Source organism: Mustela putorius, unplaced genomic scaffold (assembly GCF_011764305.1).
Source record: "Mustela putorius furo isolate JIRA1106 unplaced genomic scaffold, ASM1176430v1.1 tig00000430_pilon_pilon_pilon, whole genome shotgun sequence".
NCBI lineage: Eukaryota > Metazoa > Chordata > Mammalia > Carnivora > Mustelidae > Mustela > Mustela putorius.
The window spans coordinates 7,485,427-7,497,875 of NW_025421377.1; the positions used below are offsets into that span (position 1 = coordinate 7,485,427).

The 12,449-nt window shown below is 41.5% G+C and overlaps 1 protein-coding gene across 1 annotated transcript in view; it reads right to left on the minus strand.

Annotated features, from left to right (window-relative positions):
* Positions 1–11,170, minus strand: part of KDR (kinase insert domain receptor) — a 43,911-nt gene extending 32,741 nt beyond the window's left edge. Inside the window, exons 1-6 of the mRNA XM_004775511.3 lie at positions 10,793–11,170; positions 6,515–6,608; positions 4,417–4,613; positions 1,314–1,444; positions 920–1,088; positions 176–315 (exon numbers count right to left, since the gene is read on the minus strand). Coding sequence (XP_004775568.1) covers positions 176–315; positions 920–1,088; positions 1,314–1,444; positions 4,417–4,613; positions 6,515–6,608; positions 10,793–10,859 — 798 coding nt within the window. The 5' untranslated portion in view covers positions 10,860–11,170. The remainder of the gene's footprint in view (positions 1–175; positions 316–919; positions 1,089–1,313; positions 1,445–4,416; positions 4,614–6,514; positions 6,609–10,792) is intronic.
* Between the last annotated feature and the right edge of the window lie 1,279 nt (positions 11,171–12,449).

The following is a 12,449-nucleotide window of genomic DNA, read 5'->3' on the forward strand; positions in this document are numbered from 1 at the left end:
CGTGGACGCTCTATGTTCTGTGGTTCTTTTAAACTGCGTGTGTGTGTGTGTGTCTGTGAGTGAGTTAAGGGCCTTACATTTTATCTGGCCAGAGAGGTCCCTATCTCTCAAGTCAACTCCATTGCGGCTTATTATCAAAGTATTGAGAGGCCTGGCTTTGCAGTGTTAGTGTTACCTTCGAAGAAGGGTATTCCCAGTTGAAATCAATCCCCACATTTAGTTCAGTCCTTGCTGTACAGTTTAAGACAAGCCTCTCTCCAACAGACAGCTCAACTTCAAGAGGGGGGCTGACAACCACATCATAAATCTTATACCCTGGAGCAAGGAAATTGAAAACACAGAGAAAGAGAAAACAAATCTATAACTTAGCATGTATTTTTTCAAAAATGATGCAACTTCAAAATGTGCCACATCTTTTTTCCCTGAGGGCCTCACCAATACTTGGTACTTCCCAGCAAAATGGCCTACAGAGACTTACAAAGCAAAACTACAGAGACTTACAAAGCAAAACTACATCTCAAAGATGTAGCTCAGTGGCTAGAAAAGCAGTATTTGTGAATACTCAATAGCCAACAAAGCCATCCTTAGTAAATTATAGAGCTTTCCATAAAATAGGTATAATTAAAAGAACTGATGCCAAGCAATGTTCTTAACATTGAATTTTCCATAAAATATGCTCCAATAATAACACTCTTTTCCATCCTTGCTTTTGGCAAGAAAATAGAAAAACTCAGTTGTGCATAGGTTTATTTAGTAGAGAAGAGTAGATGTAATGGATTGCCCCACACTAGATCTTGAATCAATATATTTTTCAATATCTTTTGTCCTTCACCCAGTACCTTAATCTCCAGGATCTTAATATAGGAAGCTAGTCTTTAATGTCTGATTTAATGATACAGAAAGAAAACTGACCACTTACCTACAACCACAACTATGTACATAATAGACTGGTAACTTTCATCATTAATTTTTGCTTCACAGAACACCATGCCAGCATAGCTGATCATGTAGCTGGGGATAGAAAAGCCTTTCTTACTGTCCCAGGAAATTCTGTTACCATCAGGAACAAACCTCTTTTCTGGATACCTCTGGGTAGAAAAGAAATATCAAATATTGAATAAAGTGCTATCCAAAAGTGAAAATCATGTAAAATGATCACTAAAGAATTCATCACTAAAGAATATAAACTGGCTTTATCATTTTGACCCTTCCCAGAGGATCTTTAAAACATACGGCTGATAATGTATTACATATAGGCTACCCACCTTAACCTTATGAAAACATGAGAAATGACTGAAAAAGATGTAACTTACTGCACAAAGTGATACATTGAGGTTGGAAATGGACCCAAGACATGGAATCACCACAGTTTTGTTTTTCTTCTCAGTGATGTAAACAACTTCATGTTGGTCACTAACAGAAGCAATAAATGGAGATCTGTAATCTGGAAGAAAAATTAATTCCCTTAGTTAATGGCATTTACTGAAAAGTTGATTTTGCTTCCAGTTCATAAACTCTAACCAGAGAAGCAAATGATTGAGAATGACATTTCACAGCAGGCAAAGGAATCCACAGACTGGTCCGCTGGTAGATCTCTGGCTCCAAAGATATGCTGCAGAAAGGGTGTGTGTGTATATGTGTGTGTGTATGTGTGAAAATCTGAAAGAAAACCCCTAGAATGAAATTGACTCCTTTCATTAGGATCATCAACAAGTAAAATGTATTTTATAGGTTCCACATTGAAACAGATGGATCATTATGATTTTTTTCAAAATGAAGTAGCATACTTCATTTTTCATATACATTTTCATATACACATATATATTCTTCATAGACACTAAATATTTTTCAAGTACATTAAAGTAATTTTTTAAATTTTAAATTAATTTTGAAGTTAAATCTGTAGTTTACCTACTGAATTTTATTGATGCTTACAAAAAAAGCATATTCTCTTTTTAAGCAAATAATGTCCAAGGGCCATGAAAATAAAGCAATGGATTCCAAAGGATTTTTAAAATAAGCAGAAAACAACTTTTTGATTCAATTATTCAAGAAAAAAATGATGTGGGTATTTTAAGATTGTGAGCACTAGGTATGGGATTCTTTATAAAATAATGATCAGTGGTTTGGGGTTCAGTTTAAAATTCAGCAACCATTAAATCTTCAATGACAAAAACTCAAAAAAAAAAAAAAACCAATGGCAAAAGGTGAGAAGAAAACTAAAGAGATTTTAATGTCATTCAAACATTGTTCCTACGTATGAATACACCTCTGGAAAAATAGTCCACTCCCCAGAGACAGAGTCGCTGTACTGTGAAATCGTACTTGAAATCTCACAGAGATAATGATTCAGACTGCTATGCCCAACACACCTGATCGAGCATTTCCAGAGCTCTTCAGGATGTCTGGTCAAAGTAAAGAAAGAGTTAATTAAGCCAGAGGGAGAAAGGCAGCTAATTCCCTGCAACAGCAGAAGTTTGATTTCCTTCCCAGCTGGAAAGCACAGAAAGGCAGCCAATCCAGCCCACCACATGCCATAGCCATTATCTTATGAGGCCAAGACCCACTTCCTGGCTCCATCCATTGCTGGAGGGAATGGGGTCAGAAGACGAAGGAAGCAAGGTAGGGACCAGAAGGGGCATTAAAGGGCCGTCCATAAGGAATACTTCAGTGCTTTCTTTCTCATTGTTAAACCTCATGACAAAAATCTTGGATAGCTCATCTCCTAGAACATTAGGCTTAGACAGGAAGCAGAATTTAATGGTATACCCAAAGACAGGCAATGCATAAATAAACAGTGCCAGGGATTGCTACTTCTGAATATTACCTACTTTCATCCACATACTATGAAATATTACCAAGCTTGCTTACAGAACAAGTCCTTGGGAGCTAAGTTAACCCCTTACGTAAGACTAAAGCTATTCAGTAAATCAGTTCTATTTCAGTATTCCAAAAAAAGGAAATAAACAAAAGAAACCCAAACAACCACCCATCCTCTCAAAATAAAATATTTACTGTAACTCATGAAATGAATTTTCACATGTCTTCAGGTTTCCTGACTTGGGGAGAAGGAAATAACGAGATACTATGGGAGAGGTTCATCTTGTAGTATTTCCAGACAGGCTAAAAGCAGGAAATCCTTGCAATCTTCTGAGAAAGCCTGATCTCCCAAGACTGCCAGATCAAAAGGAGCCAGAAATTCTCGAAGATCTGAGCCTTGTCTCTTTCAAATTCTGCAGAGGAAGGAGGAGGGCATAGAATTCTATCTTGGACTGTGCTCACCCTGGGCAAAAAAAATTCTCAAATATTGTGCAGTCCAGGAATGACATACGTTATTTTGATGTAGTCTCCATTTTCCCACGGCACTGGCCATATTGCACTATTGATGTGTAAATGGAGATATCCAAGATGCTTCTGGAAAAAAGTCTAAGCTATCTTCACCTGCCTCAAATCCTCTGGGATGAAAAAATTTATACAAATATGTAAATAAAATGTCTAAACAGCTCATTCTCACTGAAAAGAAAAATATTTAGTATACCTAAGCAAAGTACTAACTAATTAGTACTAATTATTGTTAATTAGTACTAATGTTAATAACACTAACATTCCCCAAAATTGTATGACAGAATTATAACTATCATCAGTCAGGTCGGGTTTCCACAGGAAAATTAACATAGTAAAAGATTTTTGAAACACTAAAGAAAAATAATTTATATTGTACATACTAAATACATGTAACATTGTGTTTTATTCTACATGGATGTTAAATTGACCTCCATGGTGTCAATCCCAAATTGCAAACTCAAGAAAGATGTTGTATATCATCCAATACCTCACACCACACCAGCAAAGGAAAGAAACACTGTCCTCAAAAAGCCCTTTACGGCAGTATCTTCATTTGCACAAGAGGATGGAAATTGTTTTTCACGAAGTGTAAGTCAGAAAAGAAAAGTTCTCATATACATAAAAGCTCCAGAGCCCTTGGCTGTTTCCCTGGACATTCTTGAGAAAATCTCCTACCCTGTTGTAGATAACCTATCTCTCCACAGAAACCTCTCCGTAACACACCCCTGAAGCCCCCTTTTCAAGGATTTCAGGTTCTTTTTCTCAAATGTCAGAAGGCTTTTTATAAATCCCCGTAGCCAATTGTGAACACAGATTTCCCTTAGAAACAAAGAGCAGAACCACACTAACTGGGCAAGAGATGTAATGGGCCCAAGTTCCAGGACGAAGCAATGAATCTGATTTTCTTTCTCAGAGGAAATCTTGAGAGAAAAGAACTTTGTGTATTCCTCCTGGCAAACAGCCTTTGGAGCGAGCCTTTTGTCACATTCCATTGTCCTTGATTCTTCTCTGCCTGTGGTGTTTTATACCTGGTAAATCAGCTTGGGAAATGAATTTGATGTAACTACTTACCTTGAACATGGACATAAATGGTTGAGGCCTTGTCAGTGTCCCGGTAGAAGCACCTGTAGGCTCCAGTATCATTTCCAATCACTTTTGGGATTGTGAGCGTTTTACAGAAGGGGCTGTCCTTGCACTCAGTCACTGCCACTCTTTTCTCAGAGCCACTCTGATTGTTGGGCCAGAGCCAGTCCAAGTCCCTCTCTCCACTGAAAAATTAATTCCAGGGAAGTAATCATGGGTAATGCCACACTATGAGGCGGTTTCTAAGAAAACAGAAGGTTTGTTTCTCAAACTTTTATAAACTCAACAGATAGATTCACCACCTTCTACCAATGACAGACTGAATGGGCAAATGACAAAAAGCCATAAACTCAGCTTCAGACACCACTTATAAGAATTCCTGAGTTTTCTATTAATTAACTTATTTACTCAACAAATATTTCTTAAGCGGATGCTATGTGCCAAGTGTTGTTAAAGTCTGGGGACACAACAATGAACAAATCAGACAAAAACCTATGCCTTTATGGAACTTCAGTCTAGTTAAAAGAAACAGGCAATGAAATAGTAAGTAAACCTCAATGAAGCTGAATTTTTTTTAGTAAAATTTATGGTGTAAGTAAAGTGTAAGGTGGTGATAAGTACTGTGGAGAAAATATAGAATATGCAAAGAGTAAAGAGTTCTGGAGGGAGGGGGCTTGATGAAGCCATATAAACACAGGGAAGAACAGTATTCCAGGCAGAGGGAACAGAAAATGTAAGGGCCTTGGGACAGGAATATCTGAAGTATCAGGGGAATGTCAAGGAAGCCAGAGTCATCAGGTAACAGTGGCAGGCAGGAATATAAGAAGTGAGGTTCAGAAGGAAGAGGGCGCAATTGTTTCAGAGCCTCACAGAACCTTATACAGACTGCATTCAAACACAGATTACTTTCATTGTAGCATTTCCCTGCAAAGCCCTAAGAGAGATAGTCCACATTAAAAAAGAAAGAAAAGCAACATCATTGATACTTCTTTCAAAGAATCTGAACTTTCCACAAAGTTGCAGCTACATGAGCAAAGTTACCTTAACACACTCCATGGCTTTTCCAGGACCTAAAAAATTCTTTTGTATGAGTTTTAAAAGGAAGTATGGGATCTTTGGGGATTTTAAATACCCTCTGTTATTGAAGATGGAAAATCCACTAAGAAATGTGTCTTCGGATAGCAAAGCTGGAGAAATAGCACAATTGCATGTCTTTTCCCAAGGGCTGGATATGGGTTACCTACCCTTGATAAGGAGATGAGAGTATCCTTTGCAGTCTACAGTCTGAAATAGACCTGTGTCATGTTGACCGCTGGTGTTCATCGAGTGTAAGCAATGGCAGTAAGCTGACCAAGGTTCTCTGTGCACCCCTGGTGAGGGCAATCTCACCACCCCACATCTCTGCCAAAGACACACTGAGAGGTTCCTGAGACGTCTCCAGGTCACTGCATTAAACCCCCAAGTCTTCTACTTTTCCTTTGGGGGTTGAGGCTATGACACAAAATCTAAATGCTTCTCCCTTTCAAAGAACCTGGCTTCCCCTGTTAGCAAAAAATCAATAGCACGACTTCTTGCTAGCAAATCTTGCTAGCAAAATTCCAGAACATCAAGCCGAAGCATGAAGTCCATTACCTGTATGGAACATGCACTCAGTAATATTAATGACCAAATATCAGACTGCTACTACAGTCATAATTTCATCAGAAAGTAAAATTCCTGGCAAGGGCTAAACAAATGTCCAAGAGCCATTCTGAATATAACAAATATGGTCCCAAACTCCTTCAACTCCATCCCTTAAGGGTAAAAGGGAAAATCCTCAATTTCACTTATTTATTCAATATTTATCAAATGTCTACTATTTACTGTGGGGGGGAGCAGAGAGGAGCAGGAAAACAATTCCAGAAAAATCTTACAAAATTTCTGAGAGAAGAGCTTTCTCATTTTTCATTATTAAATCACTTATTAAAAACCTCACTATTTACAATTACTACAACTCTACTACAATTCTGCTTATGCAGATTATTTTTCCCTCAATAAACAAGGAGTTACTTAACATAGGAAATCTGAATGTAAAATGAATCCTTACCTGCAAGTAATCCGAAGAGTTGTATTAGCCATAATTGTAAGTATGTCTTTCTGTACACTGAGTTTGGGTAGATCAGGGGAAACACTAGGCAAACCTAGAAACAAATTAAATAAATGAATATGGTTGCCACTGAGTCAGACCCAATAGGAAACACCTTCCATAAACAATGCACACTCTATACTTTAAAAGGCCTCTTCAGCAATTCATTGTGTAAAACTGTGAATTTACTTTTCACCATTCCCAGTAAAAGTTCACAAACTGTGTCATAACAGGAAGAATGGGCAGATGGTCATAAACCAACACAAAAGTTCTGCAATTCATGGAGCTAGGGTGGAGTTCCTGTTTTCCTGCATTGCCAACTTCAAGGTCTTACAAAAGGATATAGGACATTGAAACCAAATGAACCTTCATCTGATGATCTCACTCCCTTGGGAAAGGACCCACTGACATTTCTTATAAAGCATAGGATGCACACAGTTGACTAAATTGCTGATTAATGAATACCACTAAGAGAGATTTCTATACAGTTCATCTATGTACCCTGAAGGGGGGAGGAGGGCCCATGACATTGTCTCATTTTCCTTTATCAATTCTCTAGAGCACTTCCTCTGGTAACTGAACTGCCAAAGTTGGAAAACTGTACATTAAAACTAGGTGAGAGGAACTGGGCGGGGGGTGGGGAGGAGGGACATTTGCCAGTGTCCATATCATACACCTTTAATACACTTTTCCTTAGAGAATGGAACTAAAAAAGTGTAATACTAATGAATTAAAATTGGGGAATCTCAAGTTATTAATCAAAGCTCTGAGCTCTCCCTGATACCAAGCTTAGGATACAAGACGCTGTCTTCACCTAAAAATACTGCAGGACAGATTCCTCACCATGGATCGCTCCCCAGCAAGAAAACAGAGTTCTTTGTGAACTACAAGCGAAGAGCTAATAAATGATGACAATCTATCCAAAAAAGAAAAACTGTCTGTTATGCTAGGGCCTTAAGAACAAGATCTCAAAAACATCACCTTAAAAAGTGATGGATGCTGGGTAAGCTTGCAGGTTTCATACGATCCTTAACTCACATCAACTAAGAACAAATGATTCTCTACCCAAAGAAAATGGAAACACTAATTCAGAAAGATACATGCACCCCTGTGTTTATCGCATCATTATTTACACTAGCCAAGATAAGGAAGTAACCTAGTGTCTGTCCATCAATAGATGAGTAGATAAGAAAGAGGTAGATGTCATGGGATATTACTCAGCCATAAAAAAGAATGAAACTTCGCCATTTTGCAACTACGTGGATGGAGCTAGAGAGTATTATTCTAAACAAAGTACGTAAGTCAGAGAAAGACAAATACCGAAGATTTCGCTCATTTGTGGAATTTAAGAAACAAAATAAACAAATAAAAAACAGACTCTTAAATATAGAGAACAAGCTGATGGTTACCGGAGGGGAGGTGGGTGAGGGGACGGGTGATACAGGAGGTGCAGATTAAGAGCACACGTATCATGATGAGAACTCAGTAATGTATAGAACTGATGAATCACTATATTGTAGACCCAAAACTAATAGAACGCTGGTATGTTAATTACACTAGAATTTAAAAAATAAGTAAATAAAAACATTTTTAAAAAGAACCACTGACTCTCAAGGTCTAAACTGGCACTGATCTTGGTGGGTAAATAAGACAGTATTAGCAAATATGAAAAAGTATGAGTAAAGAGACTGAGCAAATATCCAGTGCAAATACCCCGTATATTGAATCTGTGGACCTCAATGTGAACAGCTGCAGACAAAATGAATAACTGCTCACACCTATTCCTACACGCTCACTCAGATGTGCATTTGTAGATTTGTTGATAAATATCATAGGTTTTTTTTTTAAGAAAAAAAACTAGAAATTAAGTTATATCAATAAATCTCAGAAACTAATTGGTATCGGTACTGATTTGTGTTTGGGCTAGTAATTCTTAAACTTTAGGATGTGTAAGATATCCTGAGCCCTACAAATCTGCATTTTCACAAATATTTCAGATGACTCGATCACCCACAGTCATAGGACACTCTTGGACAGTTATTGACCTGGCTTATCATGTTCAGTTACTTAGCACAGCATTTTTTTAATATGGAAGGAAATAACTGCACCCAAAGTAGATAAACAATAAAGTGAAGTGTTTAAAAGCAATAGAAAAGACTTTTAACGATGGTGTCTCACTTTAAGATGAGGAAAATGAAAACAACTCATTTGGATGAGTACAAGTATCAAACCTGTCTGGGAAACACTAGGTTAAGAAACACACTGAAAACAGTAACTTAACACAATGTGTACAATAATCCAAATGAGAAGGAACTTAATTATTCACGCACATGAGAAAGAAAATGGTAGTAAAAAAAAAAAAAAAAAAAAAAAAAAAGCTCTAAATAAGGCATGTTCATCCTACCACCAAAATAAGAGGTTCTTGAAGATCTCTCTTAAATGATTATCAGAGATTATCTCATACTCTAGACTCACTTTCTTATGTTCAAAAAATTAAAGATATGCTCTCCATTCATCGGAAGCTAAGACAATACCATATTATTCTAGAGACATGTATACAACAAAAATCTTTGCAACAAGGCTTTATCAATAAAGATATCTTTAAATTCCTATCTGTAGACCAACCAACATTCAATTTTGTTTTTCTCCATTAAGCTTCATTCATTTTCATCGGCAAGTTTAAGTTCTACTCTTCGGAAAATTCTAAAGAAACAACTGTAAGAAGCACATATGCTGCTACTCAATAAAAAGCCCTTCTATGTTCAAATTCCCTAACCAAAATTAATTAATTTGTGCACTATTACCCTTCCAGCTCAAAGACAGGAAGGAAAAACAACAGTGCCTCTGTTTCTAGAATTTGATGGCACCAATTACAGCCCAATCCAATTAAGCAAGTCACACACTCCAAAAGGGCAACCTCATCATTATATTCAGGACAACCCGATTACAGTTACTAACGCTGCGCTATGAAACACCCCAGGCTTAGAAGCAACTCACTTCTTTGTGGGATACAGAACAACCACATGTTCCAGACCATAAAGGGGGAGAGAGAGGTCTTGTCAGGGACAAATGAGCGTCCCTGGTGGAGCTGGCCCTGATGAACCAAGTCATTATTAAGAAAATTTAATAACTATAGACAGATGATCTTTTTACTGTATATGAGTGTCTTTTTTTTTTTTAAGACATGTGATTCTTTCATTTCAATATAAGGAATTTATCTCTGAATTATTTGACTTGTTTTCCCCTCCACCTTCTCCCCTTCCTCGCCCTCCAAAGAATGGAAGTCTGGAAATCAACAAACTGTGGCTACAGAAAAGAGATATGAGAAAGAGGCATCGGGCAAGGAAAGCGAAGAGAGAAAGGCAGACATTTGTTGCATCAAGAGCATGGGTGTTCTTAGTCCTGAAGGAGTCTGAAATATACGTGGCAAGGAAAGCGCGGAGTGGAGCTAAATCTAGCTACCTAGTCCCGCAGAGTTAAGTTTTCAGAACGTGAACTTCTGACCATGCGCTTATCCCAAGGACCAAAGCTTTGAAAGGTGACTGTTAACTTGGAGACATTTGGGGAGGCTGTCACAACCCCGGCTTGGAGCCCAATTTCACCTCCTCTCTGCAAGGGAAGTATCATCTTGCACCAAAGAAGGGGGGAAAAGTTTCCCTGAACTGCACCTCATACAGTGGGTATGTTTGTGGGTTCCGACCAGAAGGGAACAGCCCACCGGGGTCCGCTCGACTCCTGCAGAAGCAGAGCTGAGCGCACCATACAGGCGCTCGAAGCAAACCGGCTTGCGCTCCCTGCAAGGCGTCCTTCCGCGCGCCCCGGGCTGGAACCGTGCAACCAGCGGGACAAAGTTCCACCGCCTGTTCCCGCCTGCGGGGGCACCTCCTGCCTGCCAACCCCGGGCGCCTGCCTTCCCACCCCAGACCTCTCGAGAGCCTGAGGGTGTGTCGGCCCCGCAGCACTCGCTCCAGCCCGAGGCCCGGTCGGAGACCATAGTCGGGAGCGTGGGGGAAAGGAACTGGGCTCGGGAGACCACCAAATCTCTGGATAATCTTAAACCAATCAAAGAGCCTCAGTTTCCTCATTGGTAAATGAAAAAACTCAAAGTGTCAAGTCACTTTCATCTTTCCAGCTCTCTGATTCCGAGTAAGATCGGCCTCCAGGACCTCTCCGCATCCCCCCATCTCTCCGCCCGCACCCGACCTTTCCGCCTTCCTTGAGTGGGAGTGGGCTCCTTACCCACTGAGGCAGCCCTGGTCTCCACGCAGAGCCACAGAGCGATGGCCAGCAGCGCCTTGCTCTCCATCCCGCACCTCGCGCCGGGCGCAGTGCCCAGGACCCGGGCGCCGGTTCTTTCCCCCTGGGCCTGTCCCGCGAAGAAGGCGCGGAGGTGGAACGGGCGCCGTAGTGCAGGACTGTGGGCGCAAAGGGGCGGGTGCCCTGGCTCCGGCCCGGCTTGCAGGGGCGTCTGCGGGGGCTGGGAGGACAGGAAATCCCCGCTGCGCGACCGCTCCGGGCTTTCGGCAGCGCGCAAGTGATGCTCTGCGCGGGCAGAAGAGACACAACCACCCACCGCCAGCTCTCCCGGGGTCCCGGGACTTAGTGCAGTGCGAGAGCTGGAAGCCGAAACTCTAGAGCTTGGGGGCGGGACTGTGAGGGGCGGGGCTGGGGCGGGGTTCCCCTCGGCCGCCGGCCCCGCCTCTCAGCCGGGTACCAGGCCGCGACCCGCTGCTTCCCGTGCGGATTCGGTCTCCCGGTCTCCCGGCTTGCCTGGGACTGCGTGTGGCCCCGAAACGTCCCAGGCGCACCAACTCCCGTAAGGGCTTCCGAAACACTCCAAGCTTGAGTAGGCTGGGGCCCTCCGAGAGGCGGGTGGGGGCTGCGTGATATCGAAGCAGGGGTCAGCGCTGCTGCAGCGCTGCTCCAGTGCAGGCGAGGGACACGGAGCCTTCAGGAGTACCGAAATTTGCGACCATCTTCTGCGCCCGCGCGTTCCTGAAGTGGCTGGGGGACAGACCGTGGATCAGCAGCAGGTTGAAGCGACCAGGGAAAAGCAGATACTGAGCCCAGGAAAATGCAGGATCGCAAATCGGCGGTGACTGCAGCCTAGTTTGCTTGCCTAGGGAAAAAAAAAAAAAAAAACAACTATAGTTTAAAAATCCGACTCTGAATGTATTTAGTCAGAATATACACATGCTAAGTTCTCCAGCGTGTTTCCTCTTTCTTTCCTATTTCCTCTTACACCTGGCATCCTCAAATGTTTTTAGGTTACCAGCCTAGTCCCCAAAGGCACTTAAATTTGAGACCCTTTACCGGGCTTTCACCAAAAACCTACAGCAGAGAGCTGTAGGCACCCAGGGCTCTAGCACACCCGCACTGTGAGAGCCACCCATCCGAGTGAGGCTCTCTCCTTGACAAGGGACTTTTGTCCACCTTGTTACCTGACAAGGAGCCCCTACTTGACTTTTCCTGAGCTTTTGACCAGGCCCCTTTTCAGGACAGAGCTCCCAGACAAGATACCCTCAGGCCGAGGCAAAGCAGGCCAGCTTCACTGGAGATGGAATGAAGCAAATGCTCCGGGATCAGACTCCGGGCACACAGAACACTCTGTACCAAACCTCACAGCGATCTCTCTGCATGCGTAGACTCCTCATGGAGCTGTTTGGAGAATTCAGGTCCTTTAGATGCTTTTTCCCCCCTTCTTTTCTCTCCATTTCTCCTCACCTAGAGAGAGACACCAAATTCCTCAAACTTCTTTAAATAGGGATCTTGCAGATCTCTCTGTCTTAAAGGACCATCCTTCAGGGAGATGAAGAGGTAGAATTATTAGTTCTGCATCTAGGCTGAACCCCCCTTCCTGAAATACCCAATGTGAAGTATTGCTTTTCTTCTATGT